The following is a 19749-nucleotide window of genomic DNA, read 5'->3' as shown; positions in this document are numbered from 1 at the left end:
AAATGAAAAGGTAAAAGTACAAAGAGCCTTGAGTAAGGTGATAAATAGACAGAATCAGAAAATTGCAACTTCATATCAGAATAGGTTGTTAAACAATTACAGCATAAAGGTCAAAGTGAAAAAAGCAGCAAAAATAACTACAGGTAATTCACTGAGCAAGGCCAGGGACTGGACACACTCCTCAGAGAGACAACATCGGGTCTTTAACCCACTGAACCAACACAGGAACTCCTTAACCATTGTTCAGTGTACAATTCAGTGGAATTAATTACATTATAATGTTATTCAACCATCACCACTCTATTTCCAAAACTTTTTCATCATCCCAAATGGAAACTCCATACTGATTAAGCAACAACTCCTTATCCTGGCTGCCAATCCCAGGCAACCTTAAGTAGGTTTTGTGTTAGATTTTTCTCTTTATTTAATTAAGGAACTTTTAGTTTAACTTGTCATCCTAGTTGGTCACCTGCCAGTGTCTATGAAACTCCATACCCCTGCCGTCTTCAGCACCATCTTTCAGTCTTCCCCTCTTTTGCTAGAACCAAGAGCAGATTTTCAGGCTGATGCTCTGTTTTCCAAGTTCACACCCCTTTCACTCATTTGCCTTTTACAGTATAGTATCCTCAATATATCTATAAACCTATTGATTTCACACATGTAATATAAAATATGATTTTGTCTCAATTCTCATTTTACAACTGACGACAAATAGACCTCTAGGGAAATTGAAGAAGGTAGACTTCAAGTTTGTCCAAGACCACCTAGCCAAATGGTGACAGAGCCAGGACTTAACACCTTTTTTCTATATTCCATGTGGACTCTGTTTCTACACTGGTGAGTCAGAAGTCAGGAAACAGACATATTAGCTGGCATAATATCAGCATCCAACAAAGGCTGATTGGATGATTGCTGATCCAGGAAGCATAGCTTGTCTAAGTCTTTAACTCCGAATGCCTCCACAAGGGGTGGGGAGGGGAGCGAGGAGGGCTCTGGGGCTTTTACTACTCAAGAAATGTGTGAAGGGCTTTGGCTATGGGCTCACTCGACTGATCTCATCCTACACGCTCCAGATGTGCAACCCTAGATAATTAAGGGGCATTGGAAATTGTGCTGGACTTAGAGCCAAGAACTTCTGGGTTCTGACCCTGGTTCTTCCACTAGCCTTCTGTGTGCCTGTGGGCTAATCCACATATCATCTCTGAGTCTCATTTTCCTCAACTGTACAATAGTGGCAATAATACTACCCTGTCTGCCACTCAGAGGTACTAAGAAGCCCAAAGGAGGCGATATATATGAATGTGGTTATACAGTAAAGATGTTACAATGTTCTAAATAGTTTGCTGTTTATATCCACCTGCCCTCCGGATCTACTCCCTGTGCCTGGGGAAGTTAACCTGTATGGACACATCGACAAGCTCCCTTGACCTCCCGGTTGGATATATCCAGACCTGGCAGGAAACGGGAAAGCTGGAGGAGAGTGATCTTGGGGGACCTATTCCCCTGATCCCTCCTGGCCAGATCACTGTGAGCAGGTTACATCCCTCTACTGACAATTACAGCTCCTTCCAAGTCCTCCACGCCATGCAGCTCTTTATCTGCTCATTCTGGTAACTGCCCCCTCTCTTCAACTCTTCAGGCTCGAGTGTGATGAAGGTGACCCATGCTCACTGGCCCTATCCCCAGTGGATTCCCTACCTTCATGCCCATTCCTTTGTAAGCAGACTTTTTATAGAGCTCTTCTCTGCCACCCCATTTGGCTCTGACATTGGTGTTCTGTCATTTTAAAAATACAATGGTCAAACAATTACTGCCTGTGCGTCTCCAGGATAGTCCAATGTTTTATCCCATGTTTTAGAATAAGAATAACCCAAATAATGACTCTTTCCAACTGGCCATTTCCTTGATGGCTAGTCTAGGAAAGGAAGACCTTGTATTCAATATATGATGCTTAGAATAGAGTTCTTAAAACTTCCCTCAATAGCACAGTCTGAAGGTCACAGGAGACACCATATAAGGGGGAATGGAAGAAGGAATGAAAGGTGGATAGTGGGCACTCCTCCACCCCCTTCCCACTTTGAAGTTTTGATGGCTTCTTGGGAATTCATTTAACTTGCTCCGAAGAGATTAATATGTAAAGAGCTGTGTGGGTAGTTACATCACTGTTAGCCAGTAGAGAGGACCAGAGAGATTTCTGGTCAGTCTTGACCTAATCTTCAAGATACCAACCCATTTCTGTGAGGCATGTCCTACCTTGCAGATCTCCTTCTGGGCTCTGGGAATCCAGGGGTTCATCTCCCCAGAGGGCAGCAGCTCTTTTAAGCCTTCAATCGTCTGGGCTTTTAGTGGTAGCCGTACACCAAGCTGCTCATTCAGGTAGAGCTCACAGATCCGGTTGCCCAGCATGTGCCGAAAGATGGCTTTCCCCGTTTTCCTGTTACTCATTAGGACACTGAGGAAATGGTGCAGGTCCTGCCAGAGGTCCAGCAGGCGGATCTCCACTTTCAAATTTAGCTTCTTGAGGTGGTCTCGGAAGGGACTCCCTGCACAGGCATCCGCACACAAGGCCCAGTGGGTGTACCCCAGGGAGAAGTTTTGCTTCATGGCCTTCTTGACCGTCATGTGGGAAGAGTGATTGATGATGGGGGTGAGAGTCCTCAGGTGGGTAGAGAATGCTGTCTCAAAGAGGCCCTCCATGCGGAGGTGGCTCCAGGCTTTCTTCCTCACGTTGCACTTCCTGGCACAGAGAGTATCTTTTTCCAGAGAATGGATCGTCCTCTCCCTTGAAGAGGCCTCTTTCCGGGAAGGCATTTGCACAACCACCTTCTCCTGAGGACACAGCTCCTGGGGGAGCAAAGTGTTGGTATCTGACTTGGTATCCATTTCCAGAGACCAAGAGCCATGGTCTATCAACTGCCACATCTTCCTCTTGGTCTTCCCACTTGAGTATCGCTTCTGCGGGTGGTTGCTCTTCTTAATGCTCATATTCAGAGGGAGCCCTCCCGCGTGAGTATAGCAAATGCTGTACAGGCGAGTCTCATATTCTTGCATCAGAAGCTGGCACGATTCCTCCTTGGCCATGACTGTCTTGGCGTGGGTGTAAAAGTTGGGGAGCCAATAGCTCTGGAGTTTGAACAGAGCCACTTTTTGCATGTGGCTCAAGATCTCCCTCCTGGTGGTTGACTGGTAGGGATGCCAGATGGAAAGGTTCAGGAGGGGCTCTGGAAAGAATAAAGAGATAAAGGATGAAAATGATGATGTGGTGGTGGTGCAGGTTTTGAATTTTTCCAGATGTGTTTCTGGATAGCATTTCGTTCATCCCTCAGGCAGTCCTGGGGTCTAGACAGGCCAAATGTAGAGTGGATATGTTTTTAGGATTTGTTTAGTGCACAGTGACTCGTTACTCTGATTATCTTCCTTCTTCACCATAGAAAGAAGCCATGTTATGGGATGCCTCAAATAATTTTTTAGACTACTGAATGTTATTATAAAGAAAAGCAAAAGGTACAAGAAAAAGATATTTAAGAACGAGAAACTTAAGCCTCCGAATGCAGTTTCTCAAAGTTAGATCTGAGAGAAGGAAGGATTTTGGACTGGATGATTTCAATTTTCAATTATCTATATGAAGAGAGGAGTGTGACTAACCCCAAACAGCAAATCTTCTGGAATATATTTGTATTTGAGTTGGGAAGGCCTCCTTACTGAATACGTAAATTTGTATGAATCCAATGTTCTAGAGAAGGGAATGGCAAACCGTTTTTTTTTATGTATAGAATCAGATATTAAATATTTTAGGCTTTGCGAGTCAAATACAGTCTCCATTGCATAATGTTCTTCTTCTTTAAGCCTTTAAAAATGTAAAGCCACTCTTAGCTCACAGGCCACATGTACTGCCTTTGGCCTGTGGGCTGTAGTTTGTTCTAGGGAACCCCAATTGAAAAAAACAAAACAAAACAAACCATGCAGTCTTAGAAAGTCACTCTTTCCAGCCAAACTTCACCCACAAATAATATCTCAGGAAGAGGCATAGACCAGCTTAAACACAACTGGTCTCTCTCAACGCTTCCCTGTTAAGGGTTGAGGTTCCCACTGGCATCCTTGATACACAGAAGATGGAGAGAGTAGCAGTATGCAAGGCAAGAGACTGAGGACTATCAGACACTGGATTGATTTTTTTTTCTTACACCTCCCAGGGATTTCACTCCAGAGAGGCTTTATAATTCTTACTGATGTTCATGTTGCAGAGAGTTACCACCCTTGAGCTTTCCTGCAGGTAGGTGGCCTTCAGCACGAAGAGGAGGGACAGGTAGTAGTCTCTCCCTTCCATGTTCATCTCATCCATGCTCAGGATCTTCTCAACAAGAATCCAGAAATCCACCAGCTCTTCACCTAGACAGCAGACAGGAGAGACACCGAGCTGCACCCCAATCTTGCCCCTTCAGTGGCTGCATCTGAGTGTAGAAGCTTGATTCCCCCCTGCCCTCCACCCACCAGCCTGTGCTACTGCCTCCAACACCACTTTTAGTCACTCCTTTGGCTTAAGACGCTATATCCAGGTATGTCCTAACGCAGGAGCCGATGGGAGGTATGACAAAAAAGGGACTTAATGTACAGGAATCCTTCATGATTTTGTTTTCTTTTGCTTGTTAGAAAAACTCACTTTAGGGAAGCCCCGAAAGATTCTGAGAATGGATCGTGAGACATTCAAGTTTTATCCCAAAAATAAAGATCCAGGAAAGAGAACATTGCCTAGATCACGGACCCACAGCGGCCTGCAGAAGGATACTGGAGCCAAAAGATGTCAAAGACTGTATTCTGTGTTTCACAGATTTGCCAGGGCAGCAGTCTGAGGGACAAACTGTGACACTGTCTAGTTCTCCATCTGATCCCTGGAGATGCAGGATGTTATCCTTAAACTAGAGATTGTTCCTACACGAAAAGTCATGATGCTGAACTGGAATGCCAGCCAGTGCTCACTGCCAGCCTCCTAGGCTCACCAACTACGGGACCCGGTAGAACAGGAAGCAGGATATCCCAACACTTTTGCTACAGGGATTTATTTGTTTACTTGTTCCACTGTCATGGCAGCTTGGGGAAGCAGGGACTTATGGCTCCTGTTCACCTTTGTATCCCTACCTACAAGCAGTGACTGCCATACAGTGGTATTCGATAAACATTGTTAAATGAATGAATGAATAAAAAAAAAGGGACTTGATTGTTTCTGCCCTAACCTACATGATGGACCCCCCTTTTCAAAGACTTTTACTCAAACTGCATTATAAAACATTGTTTTACTTTCACCACAGACATGCAGAACTGTCAACTGTGCTCTGGGGTATCCTGAAAGCTGTGAAGAACTGTCAGAGGCCGCAGAACAACTTCAAGAACCCACCTGCACTGCCCTTGAGGTAGGTACAGAAGCGCCACATCCCTCTGACCCCGCCAATGCATCTCTGGAGTAGCCACTGGTCTGCCTTTTTCCAGCTCAGCATCTTGGCTGCCAGGAAAAGTCCACAGTAAGAGATTGAGAACGAGCTCTTCCGCCGGCCCCTCTCTCAGGTTTGCACGTGGCCGGATCCCCATCCGCTCAGTGTGAATGAGGAAAAATGGTGGCCAGTTAGATGAGTTGGGCCCCGACAATGTGGTGCTTTTGAAGCAGGCACCAGACCCTCTGGTGACACACATCAAGTGACACCGGAGGGACCTATAAGCATTCGTACAATCCACAGATCGAAATCACCCTCTGACGAAGGCCCTGTGCCTTCTGTGGTCCCCACCTGACAGCGATTTTCCTGATGCATATATTGAAGGAGGGAAGTGAGTGAAATGGGCGATTTGTTACAATATTTTCCTCTTTGGGATCTCCTGGATCTCAACTTTCCCTGCGTTCCGTTGGCTAGTTGAGCCAAGAATCACGTTACCAATTCAACCTAGATAGGAATTTTATTCATTCATTCTTTCAACAAATATTTATTATATGTCAACGAGGTGCTGAGTACCGTTCTAGCTAGGTGTTTGGGATATACCTGCAAACAGAACAAAAATCCCTGCCCGTGAGGAGCTTAGATTCTGGCAAAGGAGGCGAACAACAAACAATAAGCATAATAAATACTTGTTTAAGGAGGTCGAAAGTTTTAAGCACTGCACGAAAAAAATGCAAAAGTAAAGGAGGGTATAGGGAGCACCAAGGCAGGGGCTGGTGAGTGGGCAGAGGGCTGGTGAGTAGGCAGGGTAGCCTTCACTGAGGAGGTGAGAACTGCGCAGAGATCTGAGGTGAGTGGAGGCCCATGTGAATATATGGAGGGAGAACATTCCAGGCAGAGTGAACAGCCAGTACAAAGCCTTGAAATGTTTGAAGGACTGCAGGGAGGCCAGCATGGCAAGGGAGAGGTAAGAGGAGATGAGGCCAGAAAGGAAAGGCAGCCCGGTCTCCACAGGCATTTTAGAGGTCCTAGATTTCACACTGCGAGGGGCCGTTGCTGGCTGTGCTAGGGAGGGACAGCGACCAGAGGAGAGCCCTGATCTAAAGAAGAGAGCAAGAGCAGGAGTGAGGAGACTGATTCAGAGAGGATTTCGGAGTTCCTGTTGAGGCGCAGTGGAAACGAATCCGACTAGGAACCATGAGGTGGGGGGTTTCATCCCTGGCCTCGCTCCGTGCTAAGGATCCAACGTTGGCACGAGCTGTGGTGTAGACCTCAGAGGCAGCTCAGATCCTGTGTTACTGTGGCTGTGGTGTAGGCCAGCAGCTATAGTTCTGATTTGACCCCTAGCCTGAGAACCTCCATATACCATGAGTGTGGCCCTAAAAAAAAAAAAAAAAAAGAGAGACAGAGAGAGAGAGAGACAGACAGAGAGAGATTTCAATGCCAGGTAAGAAATGCTGGTGGCTTAGGCCAGGCAGTAGCAGTGAAGGTGGTGAGCTATGTTTGATTCTGAACATAGTTTAGGTGATTTGGCCATCATGAACTCTCACTTCTGGCTGCAGCGAGACACATAGCCCAGCCCATCTGTCTCCTGCCTGTTGCCCTAGGTACCAATTTTTCAGCCATAATACAGGTTGAGCCAGCTGCACACTTAAGGCTACAAAGGTAGCCCATATTTGTACTTTACTGAAAGGCTGACAGGCACAGGATAGTTCATGCACCTGGCTTCCCATGTTTCTCCACGCACGTACCCACATGCTTACCTCCTTCCGGGGAATTAATGAAACTGATGAACTCCTGACAGAGAATGTAATGGAAACACAGGTTGGTTTTACAGAAGAAAGGTAACCGGTATTTTTCCAACCAGGTCAATAATCCTTTGTACTTTGCAATCTAGAGTCCAATAAAATAGGAACAGAGAAGAGAAATGGAATTGACTTGTTAAGAAATGCAGCTTAGCCGGGGGTGGTGGGCAGCAATAAATAACTTCCATAACTTCATGCTTGTAGTATTTGGCCTAGAGGAGAGATGTGTTGATTAAAAATAGTACTTAAGGAATGCGTGGACTGGGGTTGAGGTTCTCAAAGGGGTGAATGGATTGGTAGGAAAGAAAAGGCTTGTTTTTTCTCATTCAAAAATCTTTCTTATTCTGAGTGAAGTTGTTTAAGAAAATATCTAAGTAGGAGTTCCCGTCGTGGCGCAGTGGTTGGCGAATCCGACTGGGAACCATGAGGTTGCGGGTTCGGTCCCTGCCCTTGCTCAGTGGGTTGACGATCCGGCGTTGCCGTGAGCTGTGGTGTAGGTTGCAGACGCGGCTCGGATCCTGCGTTGCTGTGGCTCTGGCGTAGGGCGGTGGCTACAGCTCCGATTCAACCCCTAGCCTGGGAACCTCCATATGCCGTGGGAGCGGCCCAATAAATAGCAACAACAACAACAATAATGCCGCGGGAGCGGCCCAAGAAATAGCAACAACAACAACAACAAAAAAAAAAAAAAAAGACCAAAAAAAAAAAAAAAAAAAAAAAAAAAAAAAAAAAAAGAAAATATCTAAGTAAAAAAAAAAAAAATCTGGAGTTCTGTTGTGGCTCAGCAGAAACAAATCTGACTAGTATTCATGGGGACACAGGTTCAATCCCTGGCTTTACTCAGTGAAAGGCTAGAAGGCTAGAGCTCTGTTTCAACTCCTAGCATGGGAACCTCCATAAGCTGTGGGTGTAGCCCTAAAAAGAACACCCCCCCAAAAAAATCTAAGTTTAGCTTGATAGAAGAGAAGCAGAAGAGATTCAGTCTGTGGTATCACCATCATCAACTCTACTCATCTTCTTTGTAAGCACACTTAAAATTTCTCACAAGCTCCCAACCCATCCCGATTGCCACAACATGTACAAAAACACACAAAGACTCACACAAAACATCATTTGGTGAATAGGACAGGATCCCTGAAGGATCAAACTACCAGAGAAGGGAGAAGAAAATAAAAGTTTTAAGTGTTAGGGTTCTTTTTCCTAGGGAAACCAAATCTACGACTCAGAGTGGAGAGACTTTCTCAGCTCTCCAGGTCCCAGAGAAAAACAACACCTTGCTGTGAGCACAGCTAAGAGGGATCTTTCCGATCCCACCAGTAGGGCCTGAGGAAGCTGGTGGTAAGTCTAAGAGTGGAAACGGAGAACAGGAAGGGGGAAAGAGAGAAGGGAAAGACAATGGACAAGGACAAAGGCAAAAGATAAAGAGAAAAAATTGGGAGAAAGACATGCTTATGGTCAAGTGGTCATTAGGAACTGCCAAATGGTGACTTAATTTGAGCTACACCTCAAAATGCAAATAACCGCTATGTGGCCGTGGGCTGCACTTCCTATTCCTCACTGATGGGAAGCACAGCCAATCATTTCCCAGACTCTTTCTGGCTTAGGTGTGGCCTCAAAGTTCTCAGCACAGTGCACCAAGCATCTACTACCCAGTCATGACAGTGGACATGTGAGATAAATCCCTTCTGCTAACCATGAACAAGAGATAGAGGAAAGAACTCACCAGCAATTGCCTACCCAGGTAGTAAAAATGCACAAGGGAGAAATGACTACTCGGCTTGATGCTGTTTGTTCTACTCACTTGCTTTATAGTTTCTTCCAAAGTCACCCTGGGGACCTCCTTGCCCTCTTCCTTTCTCAATCCACACTTCAAATTCAGCTCCCTTGTCCCCCATCCCAAGTCATCCATCATTCAAGAATCATACTCACCAGGTCATGGGGTAGTTCTGGCCACAAGCTCCACTGTGAATTTTCAACAGTGTAAAATGGTGTCTGACCAAAGACCTGCAAAAGAAAGCTAAGAAACAGCCAAAGGAGTCTAGCACTTCTCTTCATGAATATGTCATGGTCCATCTGCAGCCGTGGGGGGAGAGCGATTCCATCGCTTTCCTATTTCAAGGGACATTAATTCTTAAATTTATTCCACTGAATCAACTTGGTGTGCACAAAACAACCAAGACCAAATTGCAAACTTTGTTTATCTTTTAGCTCCATCCTGCTCCAACCTGAGAGTTATCTTGCCTGTGTGCAAAGACCAAAGCTCATGACATGAAGAGGTATTTACTTTGTGTATTGCATTATTTATTTCTCCAGGACTTCGAGAGTTAGAACAAAGGCGTAAAGCCTTTTCATAAAAAGAAATATCTTTGGATTTGCCTAAATTCTTGAGCTAGAGAAAGTGGAGAGGACTGAAGGTGTGAAGATTAAGGGTACAAATTACCTGGGGTGGGGGGGGCGGGGGCAGGCATTAAGAGTATCCAAAATGGATAGATAATTCTAGGCCACTGTCTTCTTTTGTCATGGAGAAGGAACTGTGACCTAGGCAACCAGCTTTGAGACTAATGGAAAAGGGCTTCTATGTTTTTAGGTATCTAAGCTTAACAGTTTCACCATAGGTATTAAAATGTCACAAAGTGCCCCCAAAGTATTAGTGATAAACCAGAGGGGCTAAAGCCCCAACTCCTGGCTGAATGTTTAGCACATCATGTTGGTTTCACCATCGCCCCAAGACTAGCAGCCTCCAAATTTGTCAGTCTGTGGCTGCCTCCCTCTCTTCCCTTTGTCCTTGGCTGTATGGAGGGAAGGCTCTGGAGCTGCCTGCACTTTACAAATATCAGTCTATTAAGGAGACTCGGTCCTTAGTGACTCCTCCCTGATCTGCACTCAGTGTTGGGCATGACATGCCCTACCTGGCATGTGAAGCTACCTTTATGGGATAAGATCATACGGGCGTAGTGCGTGGAAGCAGTTTCACCACGTAACATTTGTACCAGAGGGAGCACGAGGCTGATGTGGAAAACATGCCAGGCCTGGAGCTGCAGGACCTGGTCAGGGCCAGAACTGCCCCCAGGTGCACTTCGGGATCTTAGACAAGTCACTTAACTTCTGAGATCTATCTGTGAGAAGGGAATGGCATTGACCTCACAGGCTGATTATGGAAGTGAAATGGTAGGAATCTGTAAATTGACAGCAGCATTCAACATGAAATACCACTGTCCTCCGAAATAGACCAAAGCTGCCTAAATGACCAGGACTTTCTGACGTTCTTGGGATTCTACTACCCACATCACATTCTCCATCTCTGTGACATTGCTGTGGGCTACACAATTAAGCTGACAAACTGATTTGCTGACATGCCTTGAAGTTACTTCAGAAATCTTTTATTAAGACAGTGGCAGATGCAATGCATGAGTGAGGATCACCCCAAACACCTGCTCTTAGAGGCCTCCTCCTTCTTCCCTTTTTCACCATGTCGCCGGCACCACCATCCACCCAGGCAACCAAGGCTGCTACACCGATTGCTCGTACCATCTCTGCCCAATGTTCAAAGGGACAAGGTCCTACATTTTGCTTTGTAAAAAGTCTCTCTCAATTGTCCCATCCTCTGCATAATCTGCCTTTAGGTTCTCATCACCTCCTACCTAGACCGTTGAAACCATCTCCTGATTGGTTTCCCTGCCTCCACTGTGGTCCCCTGACAGCCCAACCCAGAGCCAGGCTTCTGCAGAAACAATTTCCTTAAATGAAAGTCTAATCATGTCATTCCTTTATGTAATAGCTTTCTAATGCCCTCAGAATGATGTTCTAACTCCTAGCACAGCCTACCTGCTATCAGAGGCCTGGCTGTGCAATCTCATCTCTTGCTATGTCTGCCTCTCAGAACTTTTTTTTCAGCCTTACAGAGTTACATAGAGTTTTCCCCCAAATGCCATAGGATTGTATTCCTTGGTGCCTTGACTTATTCTGGTTGGCCTCTAAGGCTTCTGCTTCTCTTGATATTCAACACCCCTAGTCTTTTCCTCTTGCTTCTTCATCCAACTCTTCCCTCTTCATCTTCGTCCCCAACCAATTGTCAAATACCTAGTCTTCTTTCAAGACTTGGTTTGTGTCACCTCTTCACTGAATCCTTTTGGGCTCTTTCAGGTTGGAGTGGCCTCTCCCTACAATAGACTCCACTATCTCCTAGAGACGTCAGTCAAGTCACCCACAACCCTTTTTTCAATCACCTTAAACACTGGTCTCTCACCTTAGCCTGGGAATTCCTTAAGGACACAGATGGTGCCATTAATATCTATGTCTCCAGTACTAAGCCCATTGACTGGCACAAAACGACCACCTAAAAGGTATTTGTGGGATAACAGAGCATTTTTCCTAGTTGTATGAAATTTCACCTTAAAATAGGTAGCATTCCATGGAAAACGGCACACTGAGATGAGCAACTGCTTTTAAGGCACCACCCTTCAGATGGTGCCAAAGATTTACGCCAAAAAGGATGCAGGATTAGTGTAGGTTTGGGTTTGGAAATATTTTGATGTTTGGGGTTTGTTTTAATTGCATAGATTAAGAAAATACATAGATTTGGATTCAGCTAACGACATGGCAATTGCTATGTGACAAACACCTGGTGAGGGAGGTCAAGCAGAAGGAACAATCCATGGTCCTCGTCCTGCAGGAATTCACAATTTTACAGCCCAGTGGAGGAGCTACACAATATAACCCGGGAGAGTTGCCAAGCGATAAGTGGCACAGAGGCAGGGAGAAATAAGAGCTGGTCGGGAGGATCTAGGAATTCCTTAAAGTGAGTAGGATGTAAGCAGAGATCTGAATAATGGTTAAGAGCTTGGTAGGTGAAACTATGGAAACTAAGATCACAGCCAAGGAGAAGTGTAGAGGTGGAAAAGGCCAAGTGTACTCTGCGAGGAGAGAGCTGCCATCACTTGGGGCACTGGGTACCAGCAAAGGCTGTGATGGGAGTAACTGCCAACAGGCAAAGGTGATTAAGGAAGCTGGGGATTTGGGGTTTGATTATATCAATAATGGGAACATCTGAAGGTTTTAGAGGATTTTCTGATTCATATTTATTTGCTCAAATTGAAATAGTTTTGATTTGGTAAGTTTACTTATAGTTTTTTTTTGTTTTTGTTTTTAAAGAGGCACACTATTCAGTTGTTGATGAAACATTTGGACTGAAGTCTGAGAATGCTTACCGGGAGAGAGAGAAATGTGTTGAAAAAATCGGCAAAGATTTCATCCTCTAGCAGAATTATGAGATTTGTAGAACCAATTACCTCTATATGGGAAGAAAAAAAAAAAAAGAAAAAACCTCTCATGAAGCAGGATTGCATTTAGGATGAGAAAATGAAGCAACCAAATGTGTCATTTCATATGATAGTCTCAGCATGATGATGGCCTAAAGGGCCATCTAACTCAATTTCTCCCCGTCTTCACGACCCTTCTCTGCAACACCACTCTGCTCAAACACTCCTAGCTATGGGGAGCTCACTGTCTTGCAGGGCTGCTCATTGCATTTATGAAAAGATAAAATAGTAAGATCTTTCCTATTGTCAACTACCTTCCTTTATCTTCATTCCATTTGTTGAAATTCTGCCTTCTGAAGCTTGACAGAATTTATCTAAACTCTCTTTTAATGGGCAATGCTCCCACATTTATAAAGATATCACAAGCTTCTGGTTACTTCCACCCCCTCTGGCTAGTCACTAAGCAATCCCTCAACAATGCCTCACGAGGCCTCCTTTCTATCTGGTCCCAGTCTGGTGGGGTGGAGTGGCACCCACAACACAAGCATTCCACATGCTTCCCGATGAAGAGCATAAGGCAACCATTGTCATATCCTATGTCCTATTAGCATGGCCGGAAATGGGGTTAGTTAGCTTTGGGCACACACACGGACGCTATGAACTCCACCACCTTTTCTCTACGCAGTCACCTTTTAGAAACCAAGTCAAATTTCAATTTTTTGGTTTGGGCCCAATATTAAAGCCCTGGAGAGCTTTTTTGAGTATGTTGGTAATGTAACATATTTATTATTTCTTTCAAGCTTGATCACTGTGCTGCTCTAGTTAATCCAAGGAGATAAATGTTGACTATCTCAAAGCCAAGCACACAGACCACGGGTGGACTAGGTGACCTACGTTTACTGTAACTCACTGTCTGCTTTTTAGTGGACAATGTTCAACTAGTGAATAGTAAGTGAATTGTTCTAATAATGGCCCAGCGTTTTCCCATGGTGCCCAACGTTTATAATGAAAGGCTTATAAAATGAGAAACCTAAATACTATACACACACTAGTCATCTAGACATCTGGGGAGAATGGTAAGGGACCCTTCACCAGAGGGAGGTTATAATAGCACCAGAAAACCAAACCATCCCCTCTCTCACTTTTCCTAATGACGCTTTAGTGGTTATTGTCTTATAAGAGAAACAGAAACCTAGACAATCAAACACTGTTATAACAAAGCTGATGCCAGCTCTTGCCCTCTGGTCCACGGACGTCTTTTACTTGCTCTCTAGTGCTGTAAAATTCTGTGTGTTTTTTCTGTCCCCCTTCTCAGCCTTCTGCTCATCTTTTTAGGAGAATTCCCTGATTTATTTCATCTATTCCACATGGATAATTTCAAAATCTATGTTTTCAATCCAGACTTCTTTCTTTGGCTCTGGTTTCAAACATCCAATGAGCTATGGAACACCTCTACATGGACACCTATCAAGCACCTATCAAGCACTTTTATCGCAATGTTTTTGAAGCTGATCTGATCATTTTTCTTCCCAGCCTGCTCCTTTTCCTGCATTCCCAGTCTCAGTTACTGGAGCCACCATCCAATGGTCTAAACCAGAAACCTGAAAACCATCTTTGATTCCTCTCGCTCTCTGTTGCTCTCCCTCTCTCTCAATATTCCCATATGCAATGGAGGGACAGGTGGTTTTGCCTTTTACACGTCTGTGGAACTTATCTTTGCCTCTCCATTCATAAAGTCACTCTCTTATTTCAGGCCCCGGTCATCTCTCATCTAGACTACTGCATCAGTTTCTCCAAACGTTCTCCCTGGCTCTAGTCACTGTCATCACGTTATTGCTAATATCCTTCAGACTCTTCAGCGTCCCTCAAGGTAAAGTCTAAAGTCTTCAGTACAGTATCTGAGGCTTCACCCACACTGGCTTTTGGGTTCCTTTCCAGCCTCACCTGCCACCACTCCTCACCTGCCACCTCCTGTTGACCAGCCAAGAGATTGTTCTTTCCTGAAGGGCTGTGCAGTCCCATATCCAACTTCCGCACCTTTGTTCCACCATTCCTATCACCTGAAATGACCTCGCGACCTCAGTCTGCTTTGCAAATTATTAGTTATCTATCAAGAACTGGTTACATATAACCTTCTTGGTGAGCCAAGAATGGTAGAATTGACCACAACAGTCATGGTCATGTACCCCGTCATCATGTACAACTTTCCATCATGACAATGAACAAATCCTTGTTTTCACTCATCCATGCCTCTGCCTTCCTCACCAGACTGAGCTCCGTGAGAGGTGGGACTTTTGTCTTTTCATCTTCCTTCCTCTACACACTGAGATTGTTTGCACAATGTCTAAGTTCTGTAAATGTGGAATGAATTGTTCCTTCAAGAGAAGATCTGTAGTCTCTGGGGCTTTTGTTCATTTGTATGTCATTCACAAAGCCTGGCCTGGATTTGTTGAATAAGATTATTGAAGTGATCTGAGCGCAGAAAAGCAAAGTTTGGAAGAAATTTCTCAAGTGATGGTTTTCTATAGCCACACACTCTGTTGGTGACAAGGGGTTTGACGGGACAGTGCTTGGTATCAACAATCCAGTCTTCATGAAGTATAGGAACAAGCTCTCCACATCCTCCCTTTTCTCATCCTACTATTTCTTCATTCCTATTTTTCCATTCTCACCTCTTCTGCATTCAAACTTCATAATAATCTGAGAAGGTGCTTAGCATTCATTCCACACAACAGTAATACTGATTTGATAACAAAGAAATTGGCAGATAACCCCAAACCTCATGCTAGCCTTCTCTTTGGAGGAAGGCTGGCACATTATGGCCCCATATGCATTTTAATTCTTCCCTCTTAGTTATCCCTCCTAGTTGCCTTAGTTTTCTCATGATTGAGACCTTCTCAGATCCTCAAAGACCTGGTGGCATAAAGTGGGTGATGGCGAGAAGAGAAAGGAAAAAAAAGTCTGTGAACAATGTAAAATCTACATGTCCTGTCCCCAAATGACTCCCTCTTGCTCACTACTGGGAAAGAGGGCAATTTGCCTTATTTCACAGGCTCAAAGCCTCTCTCTTGGAGACTCACCAGCATTGCTCATGTTGCCATGCTCTTCCTGCCACTGTGATTGATTAAGAGCAGAATTAGCCCCCAGTCAACAGAACCCCGCCCCTTGTGAATGCACAATGGCCCAGCCTGGAAGGGGTTCCAGATTCTATCAGGAGATGGTCTGTTTGCCTCTGGTACAGGACTCAGTCTGAAGATTTCTTGCTATTGCCTGATTTCCTGGAGTCCCTTGAACACACCAGACTCTTTGCCTACTTATTTTGTGTGCATTGACAGTTCTTCATCATTTTTTGTTTAATTATAAATGTTAAGTTCAAGTTCTCTTTAACTTGATTTTATGCTTTGAGGGAGTAGGCATCTGTTCATTTATTTCTGATATGCCCTTTCGATCTACTATCCTGGAAATGTAGCATGTATTTGACAAATGTTTAATGGTTTGACTTGTCTCTCAGATAAGCTGGAAAAATCCAACCTAATATCCATGCTTGATTTTCCAGCCCCTCTCTTCCTTCCCAGGTAATTTCCTCTGGTTGGGTTGTGGGTTACTATCCATCAGCTTTGAAAAGAGATTGAATAAACATTAGCTGAATGCCTTCTGTGAGGAAGAATTAGACGAGATGTTTATACTTTCTTCTCACTCAATTCTTAAGCCTGCAAAACAGGGATTATCATCACCTCCTTTTCAATGAAAGACAGTAAATGCAACAGTGAGATTAGACCCTGCCTATGTGATTCAAGAGCCCATGTTATTTCACATGTGCCAGTAAATCAAACCTCCCCTTCACGTGAAAAATGTATTCTAATGCCCTTAGAAATAAATTTTAGACAAGAAGACGCAAGTAGTTTGGAGACAGTAATTTTAATTATTTTGGTTGTATTGGTAGATTTAAACCCAAGCATATAAAAATGTTTCTCTCTGCTTAAGTTTTATTCATGCAAATATACTTAAAATGTGTATTTTGTGTATTTTTTTATTGAGTAAAATGCTTAAATTTTGTTTTGCATTTATTTTAAAATCTGACATTAAATTTACAAGAGCCTTCTTAAGTTCTTAGGAGAAGAATTTTCTTTGTTAGCTTTGTAAATCTGCCTTCTTAGGTATTTAAAGTATTTTTAAATCATATTTTCTTCTCCTTCTACTTTTTCTTCTTCTTTTTTTTGGTTGCGCCCACAGTATGTGGATGTTTCCAGGCCAAGAATTGAACCTGTGCCACAGAACAGTGACCCAAGCCACTGCAGTGACAATGCCAGATCCTTAACCCACTGTACCAAAGAGAATTCCTTAAATCATATTTTCAATTATGATATGAAATGTCTAAGGAATTTTAATTAACAAAATGGGAAAACAGTCTCTGTTTAGTAAATTTTGGTTTGTCAAATTTCATTGAAAAATAATGAGCAAATGAAAGCAATTATAAATAAAATTATGCATAAGTAATTCTATATGCCAAGTTTAAAAGCTTAATATTAATTGATTAAATGTGTACAATACTTATTGGATAGTGACTGCAATACAAGCAACTGCAAACATTTTGTTCCATATTTACTCATGTCCACACATCTAAGTTTAACAGGAAACAGACTTTCATTATGTTTACTAGATGCTTATGTATTTTTCTACCCTCTTCTTCATCCTTCATTTCTTTAAAATCGATACCTCAGTATAAATGGAGGGCCAGTGCCCCTTTCCCAGCCTATGGAAAGATAGTGCCCTCTGGTGGATTGTGGTAAAGATTACACCTTTCACTCCAAAATTCTACTTGTTTTTTTATTTTTGTTTTTTCCCAGATTTATTTTCAACTGATTTTACATTCCAATGTGATTAGGGTTATTGTCAGAGTGCTCATACCTACTGGGATATGAAGAATACAGAAAGATCTTTATCACCTAAATGGCAGGCCTGTCTAGTCCACTATTGTTATCTAGCCTCAGTATTAATCCTTTGTGGCTTTGAAGGTGCCTGCTACTATTTATTATTTTACCTCAAAGATACATCTTGTGATGAAGTTCCCTAGTGACCTAATGGGTTAAGGATCCAGCCTTGTCACCACTGTGGCTGGAGTCACTGCAGGGGCACAGGTTTGATTCCTGGACTGGGAACTTCCGCACACCATGAGCATGGCCAAAAAAAAAAAAGGTACATGTTGTAAGACATAGTATTTGGAGGCATTCATTTACTACGAGAGATGAGCTCATTAGTATCTCACGGGACCTCACAGGTACTCAGAAATGAGACAGATCTATCAAAAATTGTCTTTGGTATCTCTTCAACTTTTACCTTCCTAGAGAGATAATGCCTTGAAACAGTAATATTTGGGGTTTGCTTTTCTGCCCTTGTATGTAACTTTTTTTCCTAATTAGTAAAAGATATTGCTTCAGTGGGAGTTCCTGTTGTGGTGAAGCAGAAACAAATCAAACTACTGTCCATGAGAATGCAGGTTTGATCCGTGGCCTAGCTCAGTGGGTTGGGGATCCGGCGTTGCCCTGAGCTGTGGTGTAGGTCACAGACATGGCTCAGATCCCGAGTTGCTGTGGCTGTGGTATGGGCTGGCAGCTGTAGCTCCGATTCAACCCCTAGCCTGGGAACTTCCATATACCATGGGTGTGGCTCTAAAAAGCAAAAAAAAAAAAAAAAAAAAAATATATATATATATATATATATAGATAGATAGATAGATAGATACACATTGCCTCAGAATGAGGTCAGATTGTACTAGCGAAGAAAAATCAATTATTAGATTAAAAAATTCAAAATATGCTTTTAATATGAAAAAGAGGAGGCCTGAGTAAAGTAGAAAACAGTTTTGCTGAATCACTAGAACAGACTGAAGAGGAAAAACAGACTCTCTATCACCCCCACCTCAGGGCACCAGAGGAGTTTCAACTAGGCCACAGGAAGGAAGAGCTGCAAGGCTGGGCGTGGCCTGCAAAGACACCCAAGGTTCCGGGCAAGAAACAACACGATGGGACCCAGAGGTGACAACCAGGAACAGGGCAGAACCTCCAGGGGAAACATGGACCTCCACGGTCACTGGGAGCAAGGAGAAGCCCTGGCGCTGAACCAGTGCCAGAGGAGGACTGTGTTTCCATGCTGGGGACCACAGCTCATCTCCTGTAGAGAGCAACATCGCTACTTAACCGTCTCACTAGTGCAAGGTGCAGGGCTCCTGTGGAGAGCTGCCACCTCGTCACACACTGGACGTCCCACACGTGCATTCTATCCCAAATTCTGAGACACTGCTGGGTCCCTGTAAACAACACTGGGAAGCACCTCCCTCCTTTACGATACTCAGAATGCTCACAAGCCCCCAAAGCCAGAGAGTAGAGGCCCTTAATCGCCAGAAAACAATTTACCCTGGCTACACCTTAACTTTGGAAAAGAAAATTAACAAGGAAGAATAGGGCCATAACCAAAGGAAAAGGGCAAAGGGGGAAACTGGAAGGATATTCTCTAGAATCCCTGCCTCACCCTTACCCCATCCTAAACACAGATAGATATTTTAGCCATGTCCAGAAGTGAGGAAAGCTTGCCAGCTTCTCCATACTCTGGGATGACAGGGAGAAAAGCAGAAGGAGTGGCATAAACACATTCTTTTGTAGGTCCCCAATAATACTCCCAAGAATTTCACTGCCCTTGACACCCAGCTACAGCATTATGTGACAGGACTAAATGTCTGGCTACCTGAAGCCAGTTTCTTAAGAGTTTTGAGTTTTAGGTGACCATTCAGAACCTACTTCATAGAATAGTTGTGGGATCAGAAAGAAAAGTGTGCAGAATAAACAAGCCACTGGGTTTTATTTTGTATGAGAACCAGAAAGCCGTGGGTCCAGGTGGGTCTTACTTGGACATTGGTTGAAGTGTGTACAGAGCAAGGGGTTGATCTGTCCAGGTAGAAGAAACTGACAGACTCTACACTTGGGGAGATGGGGAGATAGAGAAGTTCTGGAAGCAGAGGAATACTTTTGAGATCTCACTCTGTGCAGACTGCTGCTCTGTTCTACTAGACCCTGCAGAGGAAATGGCCTTTGAGGATGGTGGTGATGGTTTCACCATATATTTATGCCACACTCATCACAATGTATACATTAAATACTTCCAGGTTTTTTTTAATATTAAGTATACCTCAACAAAGCTTAAAAACCTACCCACCTTTCTGTTTGATAAACCATAAGGTAATCAAAAGAAGGGCCTCAACAACAGTTC

The 19749-nt window shown here is 43.8% G+C and overlaps 1 protein-coding gene across 50 annotated transcripts in view; it reads right to left on the bottom strand.

Annotated features, from left to right (window-relative positions):
* Positions 1-19749, bottom strand: part of RGSL1 (regulator of G protein signaling like 1) — a 145326-nt gene that overhangs the window by 78108 nt on the left and 47469 nt on the right. For 24 of the 50 annotated variants that reach the window (XR_014816421.1, XR_014816423.1, XR_014816422.1 and 21 more), the window contains 6 exons: positions 12436-12518; positions 9158-9232; positions 7187-7316; positions 5393-5497; positions 4228-4389; positions 2254-3221 (listed from right to left, as the gene is read on the bottom strand). Coding sequence is in view for 23 of the 50 variants with exons in the window: in XM_084977872.1 (XP_084833998.1) it covers positions 2254-3221; positions 4228-4389; positions 5393-5492 (1230 nt within the window). In the remaining 27 variants the exon portion in view is untranslated. Of the gene's footprint in view, positions 1-2253; positions 3222-4227; positions 4390-5392; positions 5498-7186; positions 7317-9157; positions 9246-12435; positions 12519-15566; positions 15613-19749 lie in introns of those variants that run through there. The other 26 variants (XR_014816417.1, XR_014816416.1, XR_014816419.1 and 23 more) reach the window with 4 other exon arrangements.

This window comes from Sus scrofa, chromosome 9, assembly GCF_054392235.1.
Source record: "Sus scrofa isolate SSC_HxYL_T2T_F1_AM1 chromosome 9, Sscrofa_HxYL_maternal_Yorkshire_Landrace_v2.0, whole genome shotgun sequence".
Classification (NCBI taxonomy): Eukaryota; Metazoa; Chordata; class Mammalia; order Artiodactyla; family Suidae; genus Sus; species Sus scrofa.
Note: the sequence above shows the minus strand (reverse complement) of the source record. Positions and strands in the feature narration are given on the sequence as shown.